The sequence below is a fragment of the Platalea leucorodia genome (genome assembly GCF_965183815.1).
Source record: "Platalea leucorodia genome assembly, chromosome: 24".
Classification (NCBI taxonomy): domain Eukaryota; kingdom Metazoa; phylum Chordata; class Aves; order Pelecaniformes; family Threskiornithidae; genus Platalea; species Platalea leucorodia.
Window position 1 is genome coordinate 682,375 of NC_138846.1, and position 23,090 is coordinate 705,464.

Consider the following 23,090-nt stretch of genomic DNA (forward strand, 5'->3'; position numbering starts at 1 on the left):
GAGCAGCATGTTGTACTTTGTGTGATGGCTGACTGTCTCTGGAAACTTTTGGCCATGGGATTAAACAGTGCCTTTGAATCACAGATGTTTGAATGTCACAGTCCCAGCCGTAAACTGTGCTCGCGTGGGATCAGCTTTGCGTCTGCTTGTGAGAGCAGTGGGAGTTGAGCTCGGGTCTCCGCGGTCCTTGGCAAGTGTGTTGGCCAGTGGAGCGTCCTTTTGGAGATGAGGTTGCCCGTCGCTGTTCGTAGGATGCTCTTTGATCTTTTCCATTTCAGTCTTCCTGGACTGATAATCCCCAAGTTTCACCTCAGAACGTGGCAACTGGATTATCCTGGGTGCTGTTTTACAACGTATGTTTTAGCATAGGGTGACAGGATTTATTTTACCGATTTCTTTTCCGGATTCTGGGGAACCATTAGCTCATGGGCTTTGTGTTCCTATTCTTGTCTGCCAGCCTTGTTCTGGGCAGTATTATTTGTGTACTGACACATGCCAGAATACAAATGAATGGCTGCAGCTCTTTTGCCTGAGAAATGTCTTACTCCTCGGAGGCTGTGGCTCGCAGTGATGTATTAAATAAAGACAGAGAGGACAAATAATTCTCCCTGCCATCTTGCCCCATCCCAGAATGTTAATGGCACAGAAGGAAAGGGATAGATCGGTGTCTGCGTGGCTGAAGAGGACTTTGCGTTGGACCATTTCCACCCTGCTTGGCATGATGTGCTGTGCTTCGTTCTTTTAATAGACTGGCATCTGATTTGCCTCCTCTGTGGTTCTGATGTGCTGTCTGAAAGCAACATTTAAACCCAGCAGGTATAAAAACGGGTACTGGGACGAAATTGGGCCTCTTAACTGCTAAGTAAAATTCAGCCCATGGTCTCAAGCCACCCAAGGCACAAACGCTAAATTGCATTTTAATCCGTGCATGGTCTACAGCGCCTGTGTTGATGTTTCCTAACATTTTTGAAGTGAGGCTGGCCCCTGTACCTTTTTGTCCTCACCGCGTCCCCTTTCCTCACCACTGCCGACGTAGGATCCTTGCAGGTCCTCACTGACCGTCGCAGTTTCTTCTTTACTCCTGCCTCCGCCTCCTCCAGCACCACCATCGAGCTCCTGCTGATCAGAAGATATGTTAGCGTGGGGTCTGCTTTCTGCCTTACGGCTCAGCAACCCGCATCCTAAAAGATAAACCTTGCTGCTTTCAAGTCGCTCTGTTTCTTTATGAACCCATAAAAAGTAGCTGAAGCAACCAGCGTCTTCATGTGCCCGTCCCTGACTGTCGTAGGAAGCAGGGCTGTATGGGAGATGCCCTCCGGGATTCTTCCCACCCTGCGGGAAGCTGAAATACCCTCCGATGTCCCTGCTCAGATAGTCTCTGGAAGGAAACTTTTCCGTACTTCACATTTGGCAGGCATTTGAGTCCTGGTGCATGTGAGTAGGCTTTCCTTAACTGCTCGATCACATTTCTTACCCACTGATCCTGCTGGCAGCCAAATAGCTGTCTGTTTGCTTGCGACTTGGAAAGGGGGTTCTGGCAACTGCTTTTTGAGTAATTCCTGTCATTTCATGGGTGTCATGCTGCACAGTATCAAGATGTGTTTCTGTCACTGCTGAACTCAGGAGGATTCTTAGATAAGGTTTTGTGACCCTTTTTTATTTTTTTAGATATAAAAAAATAGAGGCTTGTTTGGCCTGTGAGCTGCTGAGCAGTGAGAACCTGGACCATGTGCCCATAAAGGAATCTGAATTGAAGAAGGAGTCAGTGTTGAGCCTTACAGTACGAATTAACTTGCACGTGAGGATTTGGGCGCACGGGTTCACGCTGCACGTGTGACTTCCCACCCTAAGGGCTGACCGCGTCCTTGGATCGAGGTGTCGGCTGCTTGTAGTCACTGGGAAATCATTTCCCACCTTGAGGTGTCAGGGACATGTAAGCCTCTGTCAGGCACGCAGCAGCTGCCGATTCGCTGCACGGTGAACGCGTTTTTACAGCTATTTTGAAGATGCAGAGACTGCCTATTTTGGGAATAGAAGATCGTAGATTTGCTATACTTCTCTCTGGGAATCAAATGAAAAAGCAGTTCCCCTTTCTTCTGGTCACCCTTCTGCATAGGAAACAAATCAGTTCCCTGTGAGCCACGCTGTTCGTTCCCTGCTGAGAGTCTTTGAGCGATACAGCGACAGGACGTTAATCACAGGTTGCAGTAAGGATATGTTTATTACCTGCTGCTTTGTGGAGATCTATTTTGGGGAAACTAAACGTGTATGTGGGGCTTGTTGGTGTTTTTTTTTTCTCCCCCTGCTCACCAATATGCTGTGAGCTTGGATGAATGCTTCATACTTACTGCCTTTTACCTATAAACCAAAAAGAGTTTTACTCGCTTGCCTTACTTGCTGTTGAGGGTTGTTAGAGTTTGCAAAGGACCTTCAGGCCATGTGAGAAAGACGCTAGTGAGCAGAAGTGGCTGTGGATATCAAGGTTAGCAGCAGACTTTTGTGTGTCTCTTGCTCTATTCTTGTTTTTTTCCTGCTTAGCGAGGAAGAAGTTGGTTCATCTCTGCGGTGTTTTGATCTCCCAAGCCATTGTGTAAGACAGTCCTGTTCCCTAGACCTCTCTTCTTCTGTCAGGTTCTGTGGTTTACTGAAAACAAATCAGATTTCCAGTTACCCTTGGATGAAAGGCTTCCCGTGACATAGCATGAAATGGGACATTTTGCTCTTTGAGCTCCTGAATGTTCTGTTTTTTTGGTTTTTTTGGTTTTTTTTTTTTTTTTTCAGGTTCCTTTTGGTGTGGTGGGTTTGTGAAAGGAGATTTGCCTTGCTAGTAAGGGGCTGGTATATGAAACCGTCAGTTACTTTACAGTAATATCTGTAGTTTTCAAGGAAGTGGTGGTGGTTTCAGCGTACCTCCTTAGCATACGGTTTTGCATGCTCTCACTTGCAAGTGCCGTGTGAGTGCCCTGTATTCAATCGGGTGCCCATTTGTGCCCGAAAAGAAGGCTCAGTCCTTGCGTCGTGCTGCGAGCCTGGCGAGGGAGTTTGCATTCTGCAGACGATGGAGATTTTGGGGAGGGGGAGCGGGCTGGTAGCAGCATCTAACTGTTCTGCTTTGCAGAAGTTTGCTCTGATCAGGTCTGTCTCATTCTGTATTTACAATGCATCTTGCTTGTCTTCAGCTTCTTGTTCAAACAACTCTGCGTGTGCGGCAGGCTCAGCAGTAGGAGCAGCAAAGGTATTAGAGCAAACGAGGAATGGCAGGTAGGTTGATGTGAAGTTGAGGGGGAGAGCAAGTACCTGTGGAGTTGATAGCTAATGGCTGGGGATGGCTTGGAGGACGTATTTCTTAAAGACGAACATGTAGAGTCAACAGCTGGGAAAAGTGAATTTCAGGAGTCAGTTTATTGACCTCAAATACAGGCAAAGACGTTTAGAGATGATCTCTCTTGCTAGGAAGGGTTTAACATGGCTGGTCAATTATTTTTTTTTTTTGCTTTATCGAACTGTCCATGAGATATTGATAAGGGTACTTTCTGTCAGCACCCATGCTTCTCTAACTCCCTGGTTTTATTTCTCTGGAATCGTAGTCTGATTTGTTCACGGCTACAAACTTTTGAGTGCTTGGGATTTTACGCGCGGTGTGGTATTCCTCCTGCAGGAGGAGAGTCTTGGGCAGTGATTCACAGAAGTATTTTTTTGCATGACTCAGATGTTTGGAGGTTGCTTGGTCTGCCTTTTAGCTGGCTTTCAGGGGAAAAATCTCGAACAAATTTTATGTTTTAGGCTGGTTTTGAATATCTCTGTTACCTATCACTGAGAGATCTTTAAGGGCTTTAATCAATGAATCACTGTAACGAAGATCAGGAAGTTTTGGTAAATGAGAATGACGTGAGTTGCCTTCTTTCATAGACAAGTTGGTAAGGAAACAGGAATTGGTGGAGGTTTGACTCTTACCCTATCAAAACAGTAATTGTTAGAAATCGATCCATTTTCTAATCATCGAGTTTAAGACGTTTAAATTAATCTGAGTGTATGTGTAGCGTGATTCAATTGCTGAGGTTAAAAGTTGCTAAGGTGTCCAAAGACATTTCTGACTTTGCTACTGTAGCAATAATTGACATTTTTGACCAGGCAGGCAGTGATAACTGGTGATTAAACAGCTGATTCACAGCAAAATCATTACAGTGTATGTAACTCTGCTTTTTTTTCTTCTTTCCATAAGCTTTTTAAAATAGAGTGCAGAAAGGAAATCCATTAATATTGTGTGGTGGTATAACGCGGCTTGCTAATAATGGAATTAACTAGGCTAGCGTGGTTCTGTGTAGGCATCCCAGGTCTTGTGAAGTAATCCCAGATGACCTGCTATTCCGAAACTCTTCTTTCTGTGTTGCCTTGCAGAGCAGTGGTAGAGGCCGTTCATCGATTGGATCTCATCCTCGGTAATAAGGCCGCGTATCAAGAAGTGTTCAAGCCAGAGAACATCAGCTTGAGGAACAAGTAAGTTGGGCAGGGCACTTGGTTTTCTTTTTTATATTTGGCTGGGGAAAATCCATGCGAAGCAGCACGTGGAGGTTTTGAATCTGCAGTTTTACAGATTATTCGATTTTTGGTGCACCTGTTGACCTGCGATCCCTCCAGGTTTTTGAAGCAGAGGCTAGATTTCAGCTCTGTATTTGAACAGCACCTAACCATACAGTCCGTGGCTGGAGGCTTTCCTGGGTGTCGTCGTAATACAAATAAGTCGTCCTCGTGTTGGCCAGTGCCTTCCCTGTAATTATCTGTAAAAAACCGGTGAAGAAACTTCTTATATGCGTGTGAAATCTTTTATCAGGGTCAGAGGGTGCCTAGCAGAGATGATTTTTCTTACTATTTTTTTTAAGCTGTCAAGACAATTCTTGACATTACTGCAATTTAGGAAGTTACCGATGGCCAGCTGAGCCGAGATAACCGCTCAGGGGTATGGCTTTTCCAGATGCTCTTGTGTGGGAGTGATACAAGCTGTACCATCACCAGATGGCCTAGCTCATCCATCGTAATGAATTCAGATTTTCCTTTTCCATGCTTATGTAGTGGCAGCTGTATTTGAAGCTGCTGTAGCTCAATGTGACTTCTCTGCTGTCTGTCTCAGGCTGCGGGAGCTGTGTGTGAAGCTGATGTTCTTGCATCCAGTGGATTATGGAAGAAAAGCAGAAGAACTGCTCTGGAGAAAAGTTTACTATGAAGTTATCCAGCTCATTAAAACAAATAAAAAGGCAGGTATCTACGGCTCTGGCATGAGAAAGTCTCTGGCTGCGCAATGGGTGAGACCAAGTTAAAAGCTTTATTTGCTTGGAGAAGTTGTGGTCTGAACACAGGGCGGGAAGCCAGGCACTCCTGAATTGTAATCGGGGAGCTGACACACACTTTTTGCCTAGCTGTGGGCAGGTAAGCGTTAACGAGCTGCTGAGAGAGCTGCCATTGCAGGGGATGTTTCAACATAATTTGCTTAATTTTTGTCTTCCCATCTTCAGAAGGCGTACATCTCCACGTAGAACGATGGGCTTAAGAGGCTTTGTCAGTGCTGATTGTTTTTACTAGAGTTGACCACTGGAAAACACTCACGATATTCACGCTATTTTCTAATGCCAGGAACCTTCCTGGTGATCTGGTTGTCCAAATATATTGAAGGTGCTCTAATGAGACACCTTGGTTTTATTTAGTTGTTGCTGCAGCAAGTATTTCTCCTTCTTGATGTTGACTGTTAGTAAATACCACTTTTAGTGGACCGTTTTAGGTTTTAGGACCATTAGTAAATACAACATTTTTGAGCAAGAGGAGGTGCAGAAGTGTGCAAAACCAATTACAGCTGAGCTACCCGCTATCTTGCTTCGTACCTGGTAAAACTCAGGTGGCCAGCCTAGAATGTTACCCGGCCTGCGTTAACATATTCTCATTTTTCTTCCCTCCAGCACATTCACAGCCGTAGCACTCTGGAGTGCGCGTACCGGACTCACTTAGTTGCTGGCATAGGATTTTACCAGCACCTTCTCCTCTACATTCAGTCTCACTATCAGCTGGAGCTGCAGTGCTGTATTGACTGGACGCACGTCACGGACCCTCTCATAGGTGAGTGCTCGGGGTGTTGGACTCGTGCGTAAGGCCTGAATCCCAGACAGGTGGCTTCTCCTTGCGCTAGTCCATCTTTCTTTCAGCATTCAAGAGATTATCTTTTAATTTTATTTTTCTGATTACCTCGTTATCTGTTTAGAACCGACTGTCTGTCCTCCTCTCTTTTCCATGGCATTGTTCTGTTGTTTTTTTAAATACTAAACTAAGGAAGAAAGAAGGGTTTCTAACAGGAAGAAAATGCTGTTAGAAAATTCTTTAGGAAGTGTTTGGTGATGGCAGATTTTTCTGGAAAATTGGGCACTTCTGGCTGTACAGAATGTTTTTAAACGCTTAATTAAAGCAGGCAAATGGGCCATTGGGGGAACAGGTTCTTAAAATCAACAGGTTTTTGTCAGGACATCCTGTTCGCTAGGTGTAAGATATTGCTTCTCCTCTTGGTGCCCCTTCTGTCTGTGCTCCCTTCACGTACTCCCTAGCTGTGCTGCGTGTAGCTTCGAAACTGCTGTTGAATCTTGGACTGAGAACAGGAGGAAGCTCCTGTAACACAGCGAGGTACGTTAGCTGGCTCAGTCACCGCCTCTGTGCACGCCCTTAGATGCGGGGCAATTCGAAGTATCTTGCCTATTAGGGGAGGAAGAATAAGAGCGTTTACGGGCTTGAAACAGCTCAAGGCTGCATATGCATTCACATCCTCGATTACCTTGTAATGGTTTGTTGACATTTGCTCCTGGGTTGTGCACAGGGGCCTCACGTTTCTGTTTGGGTGAGTCCAGGTGAGAAACGGAGCCTCTGTATCTTTTGTCAACTGTATTAGCAAGGATTTAATTGACATTCTTAAAGCTGGCAGGGGGGAGGATGGCAGAAACGGGGATAAGAGAAGTTAGTGTGTCTTTAGCAATAGAATGTTTTAGTTGCTGGTATCCTATTCTTAGTTCTGGGAGATGATTGTATCATGATCGGCTTTGAAATGTCGGTTTTAAAAGGCAGATGTCCCTGGCAACTGTTGCTTTGAGAAATGTATCTCGGTGCTGCAGAATTAATAAATTCTCGAAATGCGCATTCCAGATGGGTTTGTACCCTGTGGTGCGTGATTGCATTTGAAAGGCTCCCCTTATTCAGGGTTCTTAATGTGTTTAAGCTCTTTAATTAAAAGGCTGCAGCAGATGAGTATAACTGGATTATAGAGATGTAACCTTGCCTATCTGCAAGAGATGGATATGTAAGAATCCTGTATGAACTACAAATTAGGGTGGACCCAACTTGATGGTTGTATAAATAGGAGCAAAAGGATTCAAAGCAGAAAAGAAAGGGAGGATAGGTCCGATAGCATATGTGGACGCAGATTTGATGGCCACGTATTTGTACAATGCCACTCATACAATGCCCGTTAGTAAGCGGGAGCCATTCCTCACTGGTCACTTAAGCCTCCACATTTCACTTCCACTCTCTTAAATTAAGCCAAGAGGGAAGCAACTCAGACTGCAGGCTGGACCGGGCTTAAAAATCTTCCTTTGGGACTCCTGCTTGAGGGAATTTTCTCCTCCAGAAGGTGGAAGACCTTGGCAACAGGAAGACAACCTAGACTGAATCCCCGATACTGGTCTGCCCGGTGGCAGTGAATGCTCTCTGGAGAGGAAGCCTGAACGCGGTCGCCTTTGCCTCCTGATCCCTGGCTGAACCATGGCCCCGCTGGCTGGGGAGGAGGTGCTGATAGGGAGATGGGAAGCACGGGCTTGCCAGCAGCAGCCCCTCCTAGGAACTGAGTCATGTTTGATGGCTTATGTTAGTTCAGATCAGCTGGCTGGAGCTTTTCCCTGTTGCTTTCGACACTTCCCACTGCCTGAACTGCTTTTTTTTTTTTGTTTAAGTTCAGTACAGAATAGAATAGAATAGACGATTTCAGGTGGAAGGGACCTACAACGATCATCTAGTCCAACTGCCTGACCAATTCAGGGCTGACCAAAAGTTAAAACATGTTATTAAGGGCATTGTCCAAATGCCTCTTAAACGCTGACAAGCTTGGGGCATCGACCGCCTCTCCAGTAAGCCTGCTCCAGCGTTTGACCACCTTCTCGGTAAAGAAATGCTTCCTAACGTCCAGTCTAAACCTCTCTTGACGCAGCTTTGAACCGTTCCCCCACGTCCTATCACTGGATACCAGGGAGAAGAGCTCAGCACCTCCCTCTCCACCTCCCTTCCTCGGGAAGCTGTAGAGAGCGACGAGGTCGCCCCTCAGCCTCCTTTTCTTCCAACGAGACAAGCCCAAAGTCCTCAGCTGCTCCTCGGAGGACATTCCTTCCAGCCCTTTCACCACCTTTGTTGCCCTTCTCTGGACGCAACGGCAGTTTTGTCCAGAGGCCGTTCTTCCTAACTGACTGCAGCTGCCCTGGCTACAACACAGATTTGCTGTGCTGATTTTTCCTTGTTTTACTTCTCTTCCTCCCGTTTTGGTTGGCCAGTCCCAAACCTAGATCTCAGTCTTGAGACAATGAGTTTGTTTCCATCTTCAGTGTCGGGGAGGGTACGTCCACATCGTGTGCTGCTGCCAGGTGCAAGTGTGCTCAGACTTTGTTCTGGCTTCCAGGGATTTGCGCCGGCTCCTATCCAAAGGCCTCATTAGCCATGCTAACAAAACCAGCCTCTCAACAGACCTTATTAGCTTGTGCTCAATGCTATGTTAACACGATCACATGGCTTGTAGACGGGAATTGGCCTTTGTCCTCTCATCTGAGTGCAAACGGAGCCAGCTCTCTGCGGCATACCTTGTAGGCAAAGTCTGAGTGACAGTCATTTCGGTGACTGTTCGTGATGCAGTGACACGCGCTGCCCCTAATCAGCAGGGAGTTGAAGGGGGAGTGGGTGAGCATCGGTGTCTACATGTATTTTCTACATTTATTTTCCACATTTTTGACAAGAGCGAACCGGTGCTGGGCTATAAGATGCCACAGATGGCAGCCAAGAGTGTGGTCTGACCATGTGGTCTTTGTTTTCATCCGGTGAAACGTTGGGTGTCTCAGGCAGAGGCGTAGGCTGCTCGTGTGTCTTTCCAGCCGCCTTTACCCAATGGTGTATGTGATTTCTTATTTCTCATGTAGGCTGCAAGAAACCCGTGTCTGCATCGGAGAAGGAGATGGAGTGGGCACAGATGGCATGTCACAGATGTCTGGTTTATCTGGGAGATCTAGGTAAGAATGGCATCGTCTTTCAGGGCAACCTTTAATACGTTAAAAAGCCGGTGCCGGCGCAGTGCTGAGTCCGTCGTTAGTCACCAGCCGTAGTTACTCGCAGACGCTGGTTTCCCTCGGACACGTTTCCCAATGACTGGTATAGGCTGAAATCCTCGTGGATGACTGAACCGCTGCAAATTGCGGAAGCTTTGTTTCTGGGCAAGTAGCTGAGGAGTTTGCTATTGATAAACAGTTGTATCCGTGGCTGTGTAAGACTGGAAGCCTTTGCTTTTATTTGTGGTGTTCGGACAGCGTGAAGGAATCTCAAAGTGGGCTGACTTCTCAGTTCAGACTTGCTTTAACGTTGCCTTACGGAGCCACTGTCCTCAGCGCAAGGGTGACTGAAAATCAGATTTATTAAGCAAAATTGTGAATCAGTCCAGAGCGGTAGGCCACTGCAAAGCCCCAGGTTCTTTGTGATTGTGTCTGGCTGCGTGTCGTCCTTTTTATAGCAGACGCGTCTATCCCACAGTCACGACCTCCTGAAGCGTGTGGTAAGTGTGTCAGCTTCTTGCTTGATTGTGAACATGTGGGAGTGAAGGCAGTGAGAAAACATGTAACTGTGTGAAAAACAGCTATTTGAAGTGTGTCGCGGATAAATGTGCTTGACACGCAGCAGCCTTCAAGCTCCTGAAAGCTGTTTGGCATTATCGTCGTGCGTGAATCAGCCTAAAAACGGCGTTACAAATAAATGTCTTACGGGGGTAGTAAGAATGACTTACCTGACTGGTGGTGGGAGAGAAATGTGCTCACCTCTTCATAATGCTTTCACCTAAGGTTTCCAAAATGCCTACTGTTGTCCAAGAGAAAAAAAAAAATAGAATAAAGTCCAGTCTATCCGCAGCCAGGTATTTTTATTAGGTCAGCTGACTTGCTTCAGATTTCGCACTCTGCTGTAGTAGAATATAGTCTGAGGTACTGGAAAATGGAGCACAACTCTGAGTTATTTCAAGGATAAATGAATCAGCACTTAACACATGGAGCAGAAGAATTTCTTCCTTTTGCTTACATGCTGCCACAAGTGTGGAGGGATATCCCCTTTGCCTGAAACGGCAGGGGTTGTGATGTGCGGAATAGCGCAGTTAAAATAAAAACGCTTCAGATGGGCCTGGCACGCCCTGCACGTTTCTGTGCTTTGCCAAGAGCAGTTCTTTGATGGATTTGTTGACTTGGCCAGTATTTCTAGTTTTGTGGTGTTTTTAATCTGTAGGGAAGCTGTGCTTCTCTGCAGAAGGGAAGAGAAGACGCTGTCTTCTGGGTTCTGATGTGTGGTGTGTGTGGTTTTCTTTCAGCTCGCTATCAGAATGAACTGGCAGGTGTGGACACAGAGTTGCTGGCTGAGCGGTTTTACTATCAAGCCCTTTCTGTTGCACCACAAATTGGTGAGTGAGTTACCATGAATTTTTAGTCATTAAAATCATGTTGCCGCAACCTAAAAACAATACTCTGTGATACTGCGCTGGTCAGGTTTGTATCCTGCTGCTGAGAGGAGCGGTTTTATCGTCTGGTTAAAATGACTTCCTTCTTTGAGAATCTCTCTCTTGCTGGCAAGCCAAGGAGAGGAGTTAAAGCAAAAGTGCTTTCACCAGTGACCTCACCTGATAACCTCGGAGAATCTCAGACTTCCACGAACGCGGTAACGTTGTGCTTGTCTGGCTAAGGGAAGATCCAGCTCTCCCTTGCCAGAAGCAGAGCGTTACTGGTCATCTCCTTCTTCCCCCCTGCCAAAAAACCTCACACGCTGCTTTCTCCTTCAGAAGTGACTACCTTACGAGAACACGTTGTGGCAAGAGTCGAGGGCTTGTCTTATCGCAAAAAGTGTGCAGTTCCAGAAAAAATGTTTTCTCTGTGCTGCCTTTGCAGAGCTCTGAGTTGTTTGATAGGCTGATCCCAAATACCAATAAGTGACAAAAATTTATGCACTACAGTGAGCTGGAACAGAGCTCTTAAATGCTGATAAGATGACGTCTATGTCAAGAGGAATACAGAGTCAAGGCCGTGGAGTTATTAATACAGAGGAGGAGGCATTGTTTGCTCTGCTTTCTGATGTAGATAACTGGCAGGAAGGTGGGGAGGATCTAAAAGCCCTGTAAAACAGGGGGGGAAAAAAAACCAAACTGGGTGGCAAAAGGATGGAGTAGTCCAGACCTTTGTACTGCAGCTTTACTACTGTTTGTGTCTCCTGGCTTCCCTCCTGTGTGGAAATGTAGTGAGAGGGAAAGGATCTGCTTTCTAGCAGGAGAATTGTAAGTGAATTCCATTGCCCCTCTCTTTCATGACAGGCATGCCCTTTAACCAGCTGGGGACGTTGGCAGGGAGCAAGTACTACAATGTGGAGGCTACCTATTGCTACTTACGCTGGTGAGTGTCTGTGAGGATCTTGGCTTTCTGGACAGAGAACCAGTGCGCTGCAGTTGCTGGTGCCCAATTCTTTTCTCCTTGACTTTGGACTTGTGACTGTTTTCAGTGGATGAGTTTGAGGGGAGGGGGAAGAGAGGTGGGTTTATTTCACCCCTGAGCAGGACTGATAATAAGAGCGAGCCTTGGTCAAACCAAACTGTCACGCTGGTTGCTAAAATACACGTGCGGGGCTGCAGTTGGAGGGCAGGGTTTCATCGGAGACCCTCAGCCTGAGCTAGAGGGGCAGGTTTGAAGGGGAGCGGAGGTGCTGGGTGGAATTCAGTTACCTGAACGTGACCTTAAGGCACGAATTTGTAAAGGTGTGTAAACATCGCAGATGGAGCTGTGGTGCAGCTTGAAGTAGGCTTTGCAGACGTGAGTGGGAGTTAAGTAGCCCAGCGTGTTCAAACAAAAGCACTGGGTACCTGTCTTCGTGCTTAGATGCCTGAATAACTTTTTAGTGAATTAAAGCCATAAAATGTGAGCAACCTTGTGGCAAAGTAACTTTTGATGTGTTCTATTTTGGTATCTCAGTATCCAGTCTGAAGTGTCCTTTGAAGGTGCCTATGGGAACCTGAAGCGGCTGTATGACAAAGCAGCCAAAATGTACCATCAGTTGAAGAAATGTGAAATCAGAAAGTTGTCTCCCAGCAAGAAACGGTAAGAGGGAAAAGAAAAGGAGAGGGGTGCAGGCTGGGGGTTCGCAATGCCACCGGTGTCACCCTCTGGGTTGAGGGTGGTGTCTTTCTGGAAAGTGGGAACTGGTAGATGGCCCGTTGGAGGCAGCGACTGTTCCCAGAGTTTTGAGGGCCCCAGTCTAGATCCCATTCTTGATCTTTCGGGTCATAATTTCGGGAGAAAAGCTAAATGCTGGCTAGGTGTAGAGTTTGAGGTGAGAGATTTTCTCACTCTCCCCTGGAGCTGGTGACTGTTCATGAGGGTGGAGGCATATTGGTGACAGTTAAAGTGAATAAGCTGTCTTTTTTCTCCAGTTTCATCAGAATGTAGTTTTCAGTTGAGACCTGATTTACCTATTAATAGAGCTCTGTTAGTTTAGTCCATCTCTGTGACGGGGTACCTGCTTTACAGTGTTTTCTTCTCAATCTTTTTAGAGGCAAAGACATTAAAAGGTTGCTGGTGAGCTTTATGTACCTGCAGAGTCTTTTGCAGCCAAAGAGCAGGTAAGGTTACGGCAGATTATATCTTGTATTGATAACTCACGGGAGCGGGCATTCAGAATTGGAAGAGACTCTTCGCTGTAGGATAACAGTGCCTGTGCTGAGGCTTTCTGCCAACAGGTCCAAGACTTCTAACCTCGCAGGGAGAGTGAAGAAGATTGTCTTCCGAGGGAGGCTGAAATACCAAAGGGTTAAATACCTCGCGACTCTGGCTAAATCAAGCCAGTAGCTGAGTGAATGTTGAACTCCTGAGCCTGGCAGCTCATCTCTGTGCTCTACTGTGCCTTTGGTGTTTTCTTGCCTTCTTCAGTCATTGAATGCTTTTTCCTGGCAAGCACTGAATTTAGGCTGATAGGGCAGCAAAGAGTCACTGTCTGTGTGCAGGGCTGTTCATTGCATTTGGAAATCTGTAACCAAATACCTTGTTCAAAGAAAAAAAAATAGCATAACCCGTTCATGTTAGAATAAATGGAAAGCTTTGTACAGCTGTGTGATATTTTTTTTTTTTTTCCCTTGGATTTTCTCTGTCTCTGCTGGGAGGTTTTCAGGTGATTGTAAATTAACCTCTTACTGCTTGAAATAGAGCAGGTGTTTTGAAGGGCTTGTACACAGGCTACCCTTAAACTCAGCATGGAATAGTTTAGGTTGGAAGGGACCTTTTAGGGGTCCAGTCCTCCCCCAAAGTAGGGTCCACTGTGAAGGTAGATTCCAATGTGAAGTCAGATGAGGTTGCTCAGAGCCTCATCGAGCTGAGTTTTGAATGGATCTAAGGACAGAGATTCCACACCTCTCTGGTCTCCCTTCCAGTGTTTGACCACCTTCACTGTGGAATTTTTTTTTTTTAACTTATATCTAGCCTCATTTTCCTTTTCTGCAGCTTGTCCCCATCGCTTCCCTTCTTTTTGCTGTGCACCACTGAGAAGAGTCTTACTCAGTCCTCTATAACCACCTGTTTGGCATCTGAAAACAGAAGATTATACCCCCTGAGCCTTCTCTCTTTCAGGCTGAACAAACTTGATTCTCTTTGCCTCTTCTCATACATCATGTTCTCTGCTCCCCTTGACAGTCCTCTGCTAGACTAAGTCTAGTTTGTCAGGGTCTTTTTGTTTGGTTGGGTTTTTTTGTACTGGGGACCCCAAGGCTGGGTGCAGCGCTCCAGATGCCATCTCCTGAGCGCCGAATAGAGAGGGATAATCATTTTCCTCAACCTGCTGGCTGTGCCCTTGCTAATGCAGCCCAGTATGGGATTAGCTTTCAAATATTGGCTTATACCGGAGTGGAACTTCAAGGCTCATTTAATATCCACTTAACACCCATTTAGCGCCTAAGAAAATTGGAAATTACTTCAATTTCCCAAGCACGTTGCCCCCTGAAAAGGATTTGCTAGGTGTCTTGCAGATGGGTTTATTTCGTAACTGGAGACTCCCGTAGCCCGTTATACTGAATACCGGGGGTGCTTCCTTTGAAGTAGCTAATAGCTACAGAGGATTTTGGAATATTCTTACAGGGCTGCAAGTTAGAGCCACGGGAGGAGGAAAAGTTGAGTCCCCAGTTTGCGCGCTGCAATGTAATCCTTTAACTGAGCAGTGCAGCTGAAACTGCTGCTGCCTTTAGTGTTGAAGTGCCCTGTTATATGTTATGTTATATGTTATATATTATGGGTGCTGCACAAGCACCCATTAAGTGCCCTTAATGGCTACTGCCTGAGCTCCCAGGGAAAATGTCCTGTATTTTTTGGTGACCCATCTCTTTGCAGAGAGGTGCTCTAGTTATCGTTTGTCTTTAGTATTAGCAGCTTTGGAGAGGAAAACATAATCTGATTCATCTCGCTTGCTTCTCCTAGCTGTTTGTTGCCTGCAGTATGTTCCCTGGTGCTTCATCTTGTCTAGTGGTAAAGGACAGCCTAACTGCCAGTTTTGGTTCGGTTTCCGTGCGGACATTGCCAGGAGCTTGAGTCTTGAACAATAATTCTTGTTTATTTTTTTCCTCTTGTTAAGCTCTCTGGATTCTGAGCTGACATCTCTCTGCCAGTCTGTGCTGGAGGATTTCAACCTGTGCTTGTTCTACCTGCCCTCTCCTCCTAATCTGAGCTCAACTAGTGAAGATGAAGAAGAGTATGAGAGTGGCTACTCCTTCCTTCCCGATCTCCTGATCTTTCGCATGGTGATCATCTGCCTTATGAGTGTTCACAGCCTCAAGAGAGCAGGTAACCAGTGCTTTATTCAGCCATTCAGCAATTTAGTGATTAACATTCAGCAGTCCAGTTAGGCTTAAGATGTTGTCTTAATCGGCATTCATGTTTTGGACTCGTGGTCAGTCTCCTCCCCCTCATTACGCTGTCTTCTTGCAGGTTCAAAGCAGTACAGCGCAGCCATCGCTTTCACGCTGGCCCTCTTCTCTCACCTGATCAACCACGTCAATATTCGCCTGCAGGCAGAGCTAGAAGAAGGGGAAAATCCAGTCCCAGCCTTTCAGAGTGATGGCACAGGTAAGAGAACAGAGACAGTATAAGCTGGGTCTCCCCAGTTGCCTGCCTGTAGGGCTGGCTTTTACTTTTCTTTCCTAAATCTCCCGGGCATGGGTTTTATAGTGTAGTGCCTGAGTGGTGTTAGGGGCATCTTGATCTTTGACTGCTGGGCTGAAATCCCCAAAGATGGGTAATCTGCTGAGACAGTCTCCGCTTAGATGCTCTCTGTGAGTATCAGAATCATCACAGGACGAAAATGTTGCTTTCCTTGTGGTAAGGAGTTATCTTTCTGTATCTCTCGGCAGCTCATTCATCATCTGTTTACCCCAGTCGGTGTTCTTATTTTCTGTGTTTCTATTTGCTGTTATTTACTGGACTCTTTTCTCCTCCACTGAGGAGATGATCTCAGGGGAAACACCTGGGCAGAGCAGTGTCTAAGGGAGGCAGGCCCTGCTCAGCAGCACCTCACCTCTGTTCAGACAAAACCAAATCTTTAGTTTCCGGGGGATCCTGTTGAGCAGAGAATAAAACTGCTGAATCTTTCCCCTGCAAACTCTCGATTTGTAATATTTCACAGAATGCAAGACTAGAGTTTTCTTGGTCAAAACCAACAATGAATGACTCCTCTCCTGCGTGGGTTTTGAAGCTACCAGGGTGACACAGGGCTGCTGGAAAAGCTGTCAGCGCGTTGGTCAAGGAAGGGATTACGTCAGCTCTGGTTACAGGGCGGAGTGGCTGGTTAAGTCAAGCTGACTGGCACATGCCCTTGCCCTGCTTGGTGGGTCGCTTGGCTCTCGGACTGTAGAAAGCTGGAGAAAAGATTTAAGATTCAACTGTGTATTTTATGCTGGTCTGGCAGCATTCAGCCTGCCTGATAACGGAGCAGCACAGCTTGGGCAGTAGGAATCCAGGCTTCCCAAGTCTTTCTGGGTGCCTTTTAGAAAGTGAGTCATTCTTCTCGGGTTGCCATTACTTGTTCTCTGGTTGAAGACGCTAATAGAAGCGATGGAAATTTGCACTACTGGTTCGCCAGGCTCAGGGCTGGCAAGCAGCTTGCGTGACACATCGGGACTTTCTTAACTTGTGGTCTCATTTTAAATGCCTGCAGATGACCAGGAGCCACGGGAGCCATTGAACTCAATTGAGAAGGAGGCTGAAGCTGACTTGGCCAATCACCAGCCCAGCGAGGCACAACGGAAGAATGACTGCAAGAAAAGCAAGAAATACTCCCGCCTCTCCTGTTTGCGTCGCCGCCGCCACCCCCAGAAGGTGGATGAGAGTGACCTGAGCGAGGGCTTTGACTCTGACTCCAGCCAGGGCTCCGCAAAGGTCAGTGATGGCTCGGAAAGTGGCTCGGAGAAGAGTGACGAGGAAGCAGAAGCTGCTTTTGATGTGGAGACGGACTCTGACATGAACAGCCAAGAATCTCGGTCCGACTTGGAGGACATGGAGGATGAGCCGGGTGAGGAGGGAAGCGGCCGAGGCAAAAGCGGGCCCAAAGAGGCCTTAAAAAACTGTGTGGATGGCAGTGGGCTGGGGGACTCCAAGAGCCCGAGCATCTCTAAAATTGAGGCTCCGGATCCAGCAGTCAACGGGCCAGCTTCCCTGAGCACTAATGACGCAAGCATAGCCAGTAATCTCCAGGCCATGTCCACCCAGCTCTTTCAGACCAAACGCTGCTTTCGTTTGGCTCCCACTTTCAGCAACATCCTTCTGAAACCGAACAGTGAACCACCCGTCTTGAAGGATGGCATGGAAAGCAAGCCATGTGTCAACGGAGATCTGGAGAAGCCCAGCTTGGCAGAGCAAGGTAAGGATCAGCAACCTTGCTCAAAATATTTGTTGTTGCAGTTCTGTGTAGAAAACTGCAAGCTGTAGCAGCCTGTTTGCTAAAATCCACCCCTTCTCATGGGGCAAGTTCTCCTTCAGCCAGGTTTGGAGGAGGAGGTTGCCCAAGTACTGGGCAGGTCTCGGGCTGGGTGTTTCCTGAAGGAGGAGGTTTACTCTTACTGCCTGACATCCAGGAATATGCGCGCTGAGCAAAGGAAACACCTGCAGCCAGCCAGGGTTGTCTGTTGTTCCGCTCAACAGGCGAAATGCTGAGCAGCTCTGATAGTACAGAGGATAATTCCAGCAGGTAGTAAAAATTTGGATTATCTTCCTTTTTCCCACGTGAAATCTTTGTAATCAGACATTTCTCAGCGCTTCTGGTGAGGGACAGTGCAGATGTGGTCCAGGCAGTTCTCCACGAGATGTCGGGTTATCAACTCTGCAAAGCTCTTGTCTGCAAGATGTGACCTAGGCGCATGCGAGAGGAGCCGAGCGCCTCGCTCTGTGACCCTCTGAACGCGGCCTCGCTGCGTGCTCAGGGCTGAAGCAAACTGCAGATGCACAGCAGGTGGAGCTGCGATGTCTCTATTACCATGCAACTTACACCACTGAGTAATGTTCTGGGAAAAAAAAAACCAGCTTGAAAGGGAGATCTGAGGCACTATAGGGAGTTGTTTGTATTTCAGATAAAACCACATGGGCCTGTTTGGTCTTGTTTGTCATTCCTCCCAGCTTCCCTGGAGCAAGGAAACATGTTTGCATCGTGCTGCCAAATCCAATGGGCCTGCAGCACTGGCAAGATTCAGGCTTTGCCTGGGCCAGGATTTGAAGGGGGAATATTAGATCATGTTAATGTTTACTGGCTCCCGGCATTGCTTCATAGCCACTTGAAAGAGATGGGGGTAAAGGAAGAAACAAACGATTTTTGGTCTGTTTAACATTTTCCTTCAATGGGTTACGCAGATGTTGCAGCTCTAGGAACGTATTTGAATAGTGTGGCCACGTACTTTTATAGATGTGGAAAATGAGAGGTTGAATGAGCCAGGTTGAATGAATTAACCCATGTGCTTTTTAGCTTTGAGCTCTCCTTGCCTCAGCCATGCTGTTTCAAAACTCGAGCTATTTAATGGTCTTAATGCTCTTATCAGGGATGGTTTCTGAATAAATTGCTTCCTCCCTCTTGATTCTGAGGGTTTGTTGAATGATAATTGCTGTGCTAATATGCAGAAATGACTGTGGAATTAAAATGAGGGACTGTAGCAAAATATGTCCTCGATTCCCAGCTTGCTGCTCCCTTGACCTCAGGTCACTCATGTAGCGAGCCTGCAGTTTCATCGGCAGTGGCTTTGAGATCCTCAGGTCTGTAGAATGACAAGGCTGCAAAGCATATTCAGTATTTAAAATCACCTGGGCCCTGGCTCATAAAATAGCCCTACCATTTTCTTCTCTTGCCTTAGCCCAAAGATTGGTGCGCGTTGTCCTAAACAGCGACGGCTGGCTCTGTTCTCTGCAGTAAATGATACGGTCCTTGTGCCGGCACACGCCGCTTCCCCCCGCTCTGTTAGTGAGCGTCTCGGAGGCTGCTCCAGGGGTTAAGGCATTTGTCAGACTTTCACAGGGAGATTTTAGCAATCTTCTCCCTACAAAGAAGAAAATGCAACAGCGATACACTTCCCAGCATCACAGGGGACAGGGAACTGGTTTTGTGAGGATGTGTGGAGGCACTGAGAAGTTCAACTCGACTCTTACCGACCCAGCGCTGTTCTCATACCAGTCGGGCCTGGCTTCTCAAGGGGTTTAATGCCTGCCATCCTGCTTTTCCCTTCGTTTTCCAGACGATGTGTCCGACTCTGAGGAAAGCATTTCAAGTAACAAATCCTGCAGGAATGAGCGATCCCTTCAGGAGAGGCTAGAGATCGTGACCAACGAAGGGCTGCTTCTCACGGTCAAGGTGTTCCTGGACTGGCTGAGGACAAACACGGACCTCATCATCATGTGTGCTCAGGTGGGAACCGGGCTCGGTGTTGGGTCCAAGGCTGCGTCTGTTCACCTCCCCTGGGCTGGGATGCTAAGGGCATATTGAAGCTACTGTCCCAGTTCTGGACAGAAGGTGATGTTAAATACCCCACCAGCTGAATTAAGATAATTTTGACCTAAGAATTGTAGGGAAGTTTACTCTTCAGAAAGCATTCTGAAGTCTGTGAAAGGCGCTGGAAAGCCCGAGCGGCCTGGTTATTGCATACATCTGTCTTGACATTTTCTGTGGCCTTTTGTGTTCTGTTCCTGCAGAGCTCTCAGAGCCTGTGGAACAGGCTGTCTGTGCTCCTGAACCTTCTGCCTTCTGCTGCAGACCTGCAGGAATCAGGTACTGGAGAAGGAAGCGGCAATGTGATGTTTCAGCAAGCCTAGTCGTCAGTCACTTCCGTGGTGTGTGATAGATCCCGGGGTGTGAGATTTGCCAGTAGCAAATAAAAAAAAAAAAAAGCAGTTTGCTTATAAGCACAATGGGAAGCGACATTATGCATGTGTTGTTTTTGTGTTTAAACACCATTCCAGTTAAATACTGTCCTGTAGACGTTGGCTCTATTAATGCACGGTATATGGCTGATAGTATACTGAAACACTCGCACTTGTGTGCGTGAAGTCCTTGTGTGGCCGACACGATTGGAATTGACTGTCGAGACCATAAGTAAAGGTATGATTTTGTCATGGCAATCGTGGAAACTAGTTACGAAGCTCCAAATGCTCGCGATGTGCCCTGGACCTCAGCCTAAAGATCCCCACGGTTCATGAGAAGCATAGTTTAAACGGGGACACTTGTCTGTTGGAACGAATGGGAAAGCTAACCCTCCAAACGACGGTTTTTCTGAAGTGGTGTGCCTCAGCAGGTTGTTTGGGACAATTACTTTTTCTGTTGTGGATGGCCTTTTTGTTCCTCTTTCAACACATGCTGACAGTACACGTGTAATTTAAAACCTCTGCCCTTGATATTACAGATCGTGGGCCTTAAAGCAGTTCTCCTCTTTAAGTCACCGTATATTGCTGTGCTTCCCCTCCGTCCTCTCCAGGGCTGGCCCTATGTAATGAAGTCAAGGATGTTCTGAGTGGCGCAGAGCTCCCAGACCTGAAAGCCAACTTGCTGCTCCCAGAAGATGTGGCCCTGCGAAATCTTCCCCCTCTGAAGAACGCACACAAGAGGTTTAACTTCGAGCAGGACCGGCCCATTTTCTCAGCAATTGAGGAGGTGAGTCAGGGGAAATCCTGAATCCTGGCCCAAGCTGCGTTTCGCTTTCTGGAGGTGCAGCCTGTCTTAGCTGTGCAGATGAAGCTCTAGTTCTTTCTTGTCAAAAAAGACCCCAAACTGATTCAAACTTTTGAAGTCTGAGATGGGTTCATGTTATTGGTGGTTGCTGCAGTCATCTGTCTATCCAAAAATCAGCATTCAAAAAATTGCCTTGCCTTCCCTTTCCCACCGGAGTCATTATGAAAGGAAGCGCAGTCACACGTTGACAGCTTTGCTGCGTGAAGTCTCCTGACCTCCCTGTCTGGGCAGAAGAGTTGTTATCTCTGCCCTGCCTTGAATGAAAGGAATTTGGTTGGAGCTGCAGGATGCTTTCTGTGATCCTTCTCTAGTAAATGCAAAAGTCAGTGAAATCTCACTTCACGCAGCACTCTGTGCCCTCGCAGAGCGCTTCTGTCTCTTTTTCCCAAGCACAAAGGGCCGAGGTGATCATTTCTGGGTAGCGGAGGTGTGCAGAAAAAGGCAATTGTTCTCCTCTCTTGCCTTGCAAGACCAATCTGATTCCTTTGGTGTGGGGAATACATTAACATCTTCTGCCTCGATTTGAGGGCACTGTTCTGATGTGGGACCAGTGTTTGTTAAATCAGAGTCCAGCCGGCTGAGGTTTTGAATGTCACCTCAAGCTGCCGGGGCAGCTGGAGCAAAGCGCAGCAATCTCGCATCCCACGTGAGCTCCCCTTTTGCTGCCTTTGCTCAGCAGCCCAGCCAAGAGGAATGCCTGCCCCAAAATCAGGTATAGGTTGTTGTTTTATTTGATTCCTTTGCCCAGCACTGAGGGCTTGAGCAGAGATTTATGGGGGAGAGCCTGTTGATGTTTTCTGAGGTTTTCTTGAGTTGGGGAAGCCCAGACTTCGAGCGCTTCTAAGCTTTCTGGTCAGCTGTAGGCTCTCCTGCAGCCTCTGTCTTCAGAAACGCATTTCCATCAGAAATGTTTCCTTTGAATTTTTTTTAATTAGCAGTTTCTGCCTTTTGGAAAAGCGTGAGCTGCAGGGTCGGAGCTGGCTCAGGCTACAACTCCCATGGGGATGCGTGGCTGGTGATCGCCTGTCTGCTTCTTTGCAGTCTGTGGTTCGGATTTGCTGCATTCGGAGTTTTGGCCACTTCATTACCCACTTGCAAGGCAGCATCCTGCAGTTCAACTCGGAGCTTGGGATCTTCATCAGCATAGCACAGTCGGAGCAAGACAACTTGCTGCACCAGGCTCAAGCCCAGTTTCATATGGTGAGTTGGCAGAGGTGGGCTTAATTCTCTGTACTTGGCACAATTTCCTGTAGATTGCTATTAGATTGTAACTATAATCGCAGATCTTTGGTGGGAGATGGAAGTTTTGCTCCTTAAAGCTACTCAGGTGTCCCCTTTTCACCCTGTTTCTGGAAGCGTGTGCTACTGTCAGCATGTGTTTCCTGCTAACTGATATGGAAGTTTGTTTTTGTAAATAGGCTGCAGAGGAAGCTCGTCGGAACAGGCTAATGAGAGATATGGCTCAGCTTCGACTGCAGGTAGGAGATGCTGGTTCCAGCCTGAAAACTGGCAGGGTAGTGGCTGAAATGTCTGAAACTAGGAAGGGAAGGGGGAGCTCTCTGCTCCCATCCCACACAGAGTCTGTTCTGCAAAGACAACCGTAGAATATCTGGAGTTGGAAGGGACCCATAGGGATCATCGAGTCCAACTCCCTGCTCCTCGCAGGGCTACCCAAAACTAAACCGTATGCCTAAGAGCGTTGTCCGGACGCTCCTTGAACTCTGACAGGCTTGGTGCCGCGACCACTTCCCTGGGGAGCCTCTTCCAGTCACCAACCACCCTTTTCCTGATGTCCAATCTGAGCTTCCTCTGACACAGCTTCACTCCATTTCCTCGTGTCCCATCGCTGGTCGCCAGAGAGAGGAGATCAGCACCTCCGCTGCCCTCCTTGAGGAAGCTGTAGGCTGCGATGAGGTCACTCCTCAGCAATGAGGTCACTCCTCAGCAATGAGGTCACTCCTCAGCCTTCTCTTCTCCAGGCTGAACAAGCCAAGTGACCTCAGCCGCTCCTCATAAGTCCTGCCCTCGCCCTCCTCTGGACACACTCTAACAGTTTGATGTCCTTCTTACGTTGAGATGCCCAAAACTGCACGCGGTACCCGAGGTGGGGCTGCACCAGGGCAGTGCAGAGCGGGACAATCACCTCCCTCTGTCCCCCTGCCTGCATCCAGCCCTCTGCTCCATGCACTGGAAGGTTGGAGGGGCCCGGTGGAGCTTTGCAGGGCGAGTCTTGCCCTGTTTAATCTTGGTTTCAGCATAAATGTGAAGCAAGTGTCTCTGCACGTGTGGTTTTTTTTTTCAGCTGGAGGTTTCTCAGCTGGAGGGAAGTCTCCAGCAGCCCAAAGCACAGTCAGCCATGTCTCCTTATCTTGTCCCGGACACCCAGGCCCTCTGCCAGCACCTGGCTGTTGTCAAGCAGCTGGCCACCAGCGGGAGGTTCATAATCATCATCCCTCGAACAGGTACGGGGACTCCATGTCAAATACCTGAGCCTGCCTTCCCCTCATCCCCTCCTTGCTGGGCAACAAGCCCTGTGGGCCAAGGTGGTGGCTTTCTGT

At 47.5% G+C, this 23,090-nt stretch overlaps 1 protein-coding gene across 4 annotated transcripts in view; it reads left to right on the plus strand.

Moving 5' to 3' along the window:
• The window catches only part of SMG5 (SMG5 nonsense mediated mRNA decay factor), a 28,342-nt gene that overhangs the window by 2,629 nt on the left and 2,623 nt on the right, over nucleotides 1-23,090 (plus strand). For 2 of the 4 annotated variants that reach the window (XM_082333265.1, XM_082333266.1), the window contains 17 exons: nucleotides 4,399-4,497; nucleotides 5,129-5,252; nucleotides 5,949-6,105; nucleotides 9,204-9,293; nucleotides 10,628-10,717; nucleotides 11,618-11,696; nucleotides 12,270-12,395; nucleotides 12,848-12,916; nucleotides 14,911-15,119; nucleotides 15,264-15,401; nucleotides 16,489-17,190; nucleotides 19,046-19,215; nucleotides 19,500-19,575; nucleotides 20,279-20,454; nucleotides 21,574-21,732; nucleotides 21,951-22,010; nucleotides 22,835-22,994. In XM_082333265.1, coding sequence (XP_082189391.1) covers nucleotides 4,399-4,497; nucleotides 5,129-5,252; nucleotides 5,949-6,105; nucleotides 9,204-9,293; nucleotides 10,628-10,717; nucleotides 11,618-11,696; nucleotides 12,270-12,395; nucleotides 12,848-12,916; nucleotides 14,911-15,119; nucleotides 15,264-15,401; nucleotides 16,489-17,190; nucleotides 19,046-19,215; nucleotides 19,500-19,575; nucleotides 20,279-20,454; nucleotides 21,574-21,732; nucleotides 21,951-22,010; nucleotides 22,835-22,994 — 2,684 coding nt within the window. Of the gene's footprint in view, nucleotides 1-2,189; nucleotides 2,208-4,398; nucleotides 4,498-5,128; nucleotides 5,253-5,948; nucleotides 6,106-9,203; nucleotides 9,294-10,627; nucleotides 10,718-11,617; nucleotides 11,697-12,269; nucleotides 12,396-12,847; nucleotides 12,917-14,910; nucleotides 15,120-15,263; nucleotides 15,402-16,488; nucleotides 17,191-19,045; nucleotides 19,216-19,499; nucleotides 19,576-20,278; nucleotides 20,455-21,573; nucleotides 21,733-21,933; nucleotides 22,011-22,834; nucleotides 22,995-23,090 lie in introns of those variants that run through there. The other 2 variants (XM_082333267.1, XM_082333268.1) reach the window with 2 other exon arrangements.